Below are 4,754 nucleotides of genomic sequence, written 5' to 3'. Positions count from 1 at the left end.
ATAACGATAAATTAAAAAACGGGAAAAATAATCATGTTTTAGTTTAAGAATTTTAAGAGCCAAAAGTATTGGATGAAATGTGAAATGAGACAAGAAATGCATATTTTTTTTCTAAACATGTAAATTCACAACTATGCTCATGGCAACAAAATATTTAGGCGGAAACAATTACTATTCATATACGAAGTCAAGTCATTTGTGTTATGATGACTAATATAGATCATTCTAATACATTTAGTGAAAATCGAAGGGAAAGTACTTTGAAATATATTCATCATTCTGCAAAGTTTACATGAGGACAAGATCTAAGTCGGCTATTAATAGTAGTTGATGCAATAACAAATAGCATAGTTACTATTAAAAATGATTCCGAAATAATTCCCATTTTCTTTCATTCCTAATTCAGTTAGGTGTCTATTCGGAATTGTTCTTTATTATTCTGTCTTACAAAAAATGAGTTGGGTAATGAATAATATAATATTAAAATCAAAATAAAATTAAAAACACCCTCATAGCTTAGAAAACGCCCCTACAATGCCTAATTATCCCAAAAGAGAGAATTCCCACCACGAATAATGAAGCCGTTGGCAACCTTCCAGCCGTCGTGACAGCCAGCCACGGAAGGCGAAGCAGCGGTGACGTCAGATGTAAACAGACTGTGAGAGAAGAAAGTCCTTTGCTAAACGTCGCTGCAATGGCAGCATCACGCCCCGTGGGCCGCGCCGCTTTTGGCTTTTCAAACATCCTTAGAAACACTGGCTGCAACTACGGAGCTTGTTACAGTAAGTATAGGGGTTTTCTTGGTGACATAAAAGGTGATAATTGACGTACGCTTCCTGGTGTTTCGTTTTGCATTTTCAAATTGATGACGAACGGAAGTACTGTTTCCATAATCAATATCATGTACGTCTTGATGTATGCCTTCAGAGTATGTTATGTATGCGTGAGTGGATGAACATATATTATACAGTTTAACGAAAGGAAAGAATTATACACAAACGCCCGGAAATTCTTGAGGTTTTGTGGACTCCAGTCTAAGCTAGATTGTCATATCAAATGCTATCGCAATAATCCTGGGATCCATGACAGATCCCCAGCCCTTCACCCCCTCCCCTCCCCCTCCCAATCCTATTAAATCCCTCCCCCCCCACAATTAAAAAAGAAAATCCCACATTAACGGAACTTACACCATAATTTCGACTTGACTTAAAAATTCGGTAAATTCTTCAGCCCGTCTTCCGCGTTATGCCAAGGTCGTCTGCTCTCGCTTCATTCAAGTCATGCAGGAAGATGCCGGTAAAACATGACCCAGACAGGCAAGGCACACACGGTCAAAATAAGGAAAAAAATCGTTGGGGAAAGACTTCTACATTTGAAATTGTAGGATTGTTTGAAGATGTAGGATTGTTGACTCTTTTGGTAGATCCTTGTATTATGATTGTTGTTACATTTATTTTTGTTTAAACGTGTAGATGTTTATTCAAATGCGGATTTATAGGAGTTAGGTATGGTCATTTGATGTTATATTTAGGAGTGTTGAAATATAGACAACTTTAGAAAATACAGAAAATTGAGAGAACTAGAATGAATATATATTTGGGTAAATAAGTAAACAAATATAATTCCTCCAAGGAAACCAGAAATGCATATCTTTTATCTATTATTTTATGTGTTATTGATGATTGAAGTGGTCTGGACTTCCCCAGAAATTAATATTCTTGTTAACAGAGGTGCAGTTCTGTTTATTTTTTTTTTACATTGTGTGACGGTTATCACCTACTTAGTTATCACTAAAAAATGTATATTTAGTACAATGTTTATATTCCTGGAATTATCTTTTGCCTTTCGAGGAATATTTATTACTCATGAAACTAAGTCTCGTTAATCTGGAAGTTGGTATTCCTGTGTTATTATATTCCTCCATTATCCCACTGAATAGGTTGTCTTCATATTTAGTTATTTAGTCCTTACAAAGAGTTGAGCATTATCAGCTATTCTTACAGTGGGTAGTTTGTCCTTCCGAAGAGCAAAGAATTATCATCTGTTCTTACGAAGAGCTAAGAGTTATCGTCTATTCTTATATTAGGTAGTTTGTCCTTAGGAAGAGCAAAGAATTATTTATTCTTACGAAGAGCTAAGTTATCGTCTATTCTTACATTGGGTAGTCACTCCTTAGGAAGAGCTAAGAGTTATCGTCTATTCTTACATTGGGCTGTCTGTCCTTACGAATAGCTAAGAGTTATGGTCTATTCTTACATTGGGTAGTTTCTCCTTACGAAGAGCTAAGAATGATCACCTGTTCTTACCCCCGGCTGAGTGAGGGCCGTAAATAGAGGCGGTATCTTTGGTATTCATTCCGAAATTCTCAGAATCGATAAGTCACATGTGGTGTCAAGTTAACCGGCGGACCGAGGTAAGAGTTGGAACAGATGAAGTGGTTAACGGTTTATTTATTTATTTATTTATTTATTTATTTATATGGGGTATGAGAAATACGGTTATTTATTTCGTTGATATTGTCTTTGTGGTTATCGCTGTTATTATCTTTGTTGGATCTCTGTGTGTGTCTGTATACCTGTGTGTATCATTATCAGTCACGCTATTTCTGTCTTGTGTCTGTGTCTGTCTATGGCTGTGTCTGTCTGTCTGTCTGTATACCTGTGTATGTTTGTATGTCTGTCTGACTTATTTGCCTCCCTTATCAGGCAATTTCACGAGAAAGCACAATGAGGGTTGATTCTGCACTGAAGGCGACCCACCTGCAGATGAGGTCAGGATGACGTATGACCTTTTTGTGACTTGCATAGAGCCATATAAGGTCTAGTTTTCGACGCCACGATCAAGGGTAAAGATAACTAACTGGAAGAGAAAATAAGGAAATTTTCCAGAATCGAAATTTCATATCGACTCTGATGTTCCTATACATCGATTTATGATATTGGCTCCTTCACGAAGTAAAAAAAAATATCATTATTATTATCATATTCGAAGGAAAATTCGGAAAACTGTTTAGGAAAACTGTAGAATCGATATGTCACGTTCGATTCGAGTGCTTTTTCCAGATCGAAGTGTCACGTTCGATTCAAGTGCTTTTTCCAGATCGAAGTGGAAGCGGGATGAGGGAAACTCTGAGCGGGGCCCAGGCAAATGCAGGGATGCATGTTGCCGCAGTCTGTCTGCATCCTGCCCGACTTAAAGCAGATGTACCATTGGAAGAGACCGTGTGGATGCTGTAAGAGGGAGAGAGAAAGAGAAAGGGAGGGGGAAAGAAGGAGGAGGAGAGGAAAGGGAGGTAGATAGAGAGATGGGGAGGGGGGGAGAGGAAAGGAAGAGGGAGAGAAAGGATGGAATAGAGGAAGAGAGAGAGAGGTTTGGAGAGAGAAAGAGAGGAAATGTTGAGAGGGAGAGGCAGGCGCTACCGTGTCCCATTCTCTCCTCCCGCCATTTTGTGTCCGATCTGGATCAGTTCTTTGGAGTCTCTGTTTTGCCCCTTTTTATCATGTTTTGCTATCCCTCCTTTCGCAAATTTCCTTTTCTTCTTTCTTCTTTTCTTTTCTGGTTCTTTGTCTTTGACGGATGGATTATCATATATGCTTTCTTTGTTCTTTCTCCTTTGTCTCTTGGTTCCTCGTTTTTTTCGGTTTGCTTTTCCTATTTCTTTCTTTCTCATTCTCTTCTCCGTTATTTTGTCTGTCCTCATTATCCCATATGTTTGTTTAGTGCTTTTGGCTAGAGTCGTATATAAGTATCTGTTCGTCTGTCTACCCATGTATCTACCTATCTATCTATTTATCTATCTATCTATCTATCTATCTATCTATCTATATATCTATCTGTCTGTCTATCTATATATCTGTCTGTCTGTCTATCTATATATCTATCTGTCTGTATACCTATATATCTATCTGTCTGTCTGTCTACATATCTATCTGTCTATCTATCTATATATCTATCTGTCTATCTATCTGTCTATCTATCTCTATATCTATCTGTCTATTTGTCTATATATCTATCTCTATCTGTCTATATATCTATCTGTCTATCTATCTATCTGTCTATGTATAGTATGCATGTGCGCTTACGTGGGTGTGCAAGTGTCTTAATTAACGGAGAGGAAAAAGAAATTAATAATAATGGTAATTATAATAATAATGTAAAATACGAGCTCTTCGCCAATGTTCTCATCTTCCCTTCCGTCAGGCATAAAGGTGCTGTCACACTAGCAATTTTTACGTCAATTTTTTTATTATTATTATTATTTTTTTATTATTATTATTATTATTATTTTTTTTTTTTTTACAATTGTCTGAAATTTTGTCCATTTTTGAGCGAATTGTCGATTTTCCAGTCAGACGATAATGGCCGTTTCCGTCTGAAAACCTTTCCGTCAACTTTTTTCAGCCAAGCACAGTCAAATCAAGAGCCAAATTCGAGAATGTTTGTATTGATGTTAAATAAAATAGTCCAAAAAATTGACGGAAAAAGTGCCAGTGTGACAGCACCTTAAGAGAGCCTAATAGTGAGGATAATAGCGAAGATGGAGAAGAGGAAGAGAACGAGAGAGTCTTCCTTCGCCATATGGAGCAGTTGTCACCTGAGTCGTAAAGTTTTATTTTAATGTGATTGTTATTATTTTTTTTTTCTTTTTCTTTTTCTTTTCTTTTTTTCTTTTGGGTCATTTTTATAGAGTTTTATGGCGGAAGATGAGTTGGCAATGGAAGTGTAAAGGATTCTTGTTGTTATTATTATTATTA

At 36.8% G+C, this 4,754-nt stretch overlaps 1 protein-coding gene across 2 annotated transcripts in view; it reads left to right on the top strand.

Annotated features, from left to right (window-relative positions):
* Window positions 1–630: 630 nt before the first annotated feature.
* Window positions 631–4,754, top strand: part of LOC113827405 (thiosulfate:glutathione sulfurtransferase) — an 81,520-nt gene continuing 77,396 nt past the window's right edge. Inside the window, exon 1 of one of the 2 annotated variants that reach the window (XM_027380297.2) lies at window positions 631–782. In XM_027380297.2, coding sequence (XP_027236098.2) covers window positions 695–782 — 88 coding nt within the window. In that variant the 5' untranslated portion in view covers window positions 631–694. The remainder of the gene's footprint in view (window positions 783–4,754) is intronic. The other variant, XM_070121153.1, reaches the window with a different exon arrangement.

Source organism: Penaeus vannamei, chromosome 4, assembly GCF_042767895.1.
Source record: "Penaeus vannamei isolate JL-2024 chromosome 4, ASM4276789v1, whole genome shotgun sequence".
NCBI lineage: Eukaryota > Metazoa > Arthropoda > Malacostraca > Decapoda > Penaeidae > Penaeus > Penaeus vannamei.
This window is presented reverse-complemented; position numbering and strand designations above follow the sequence as displayed.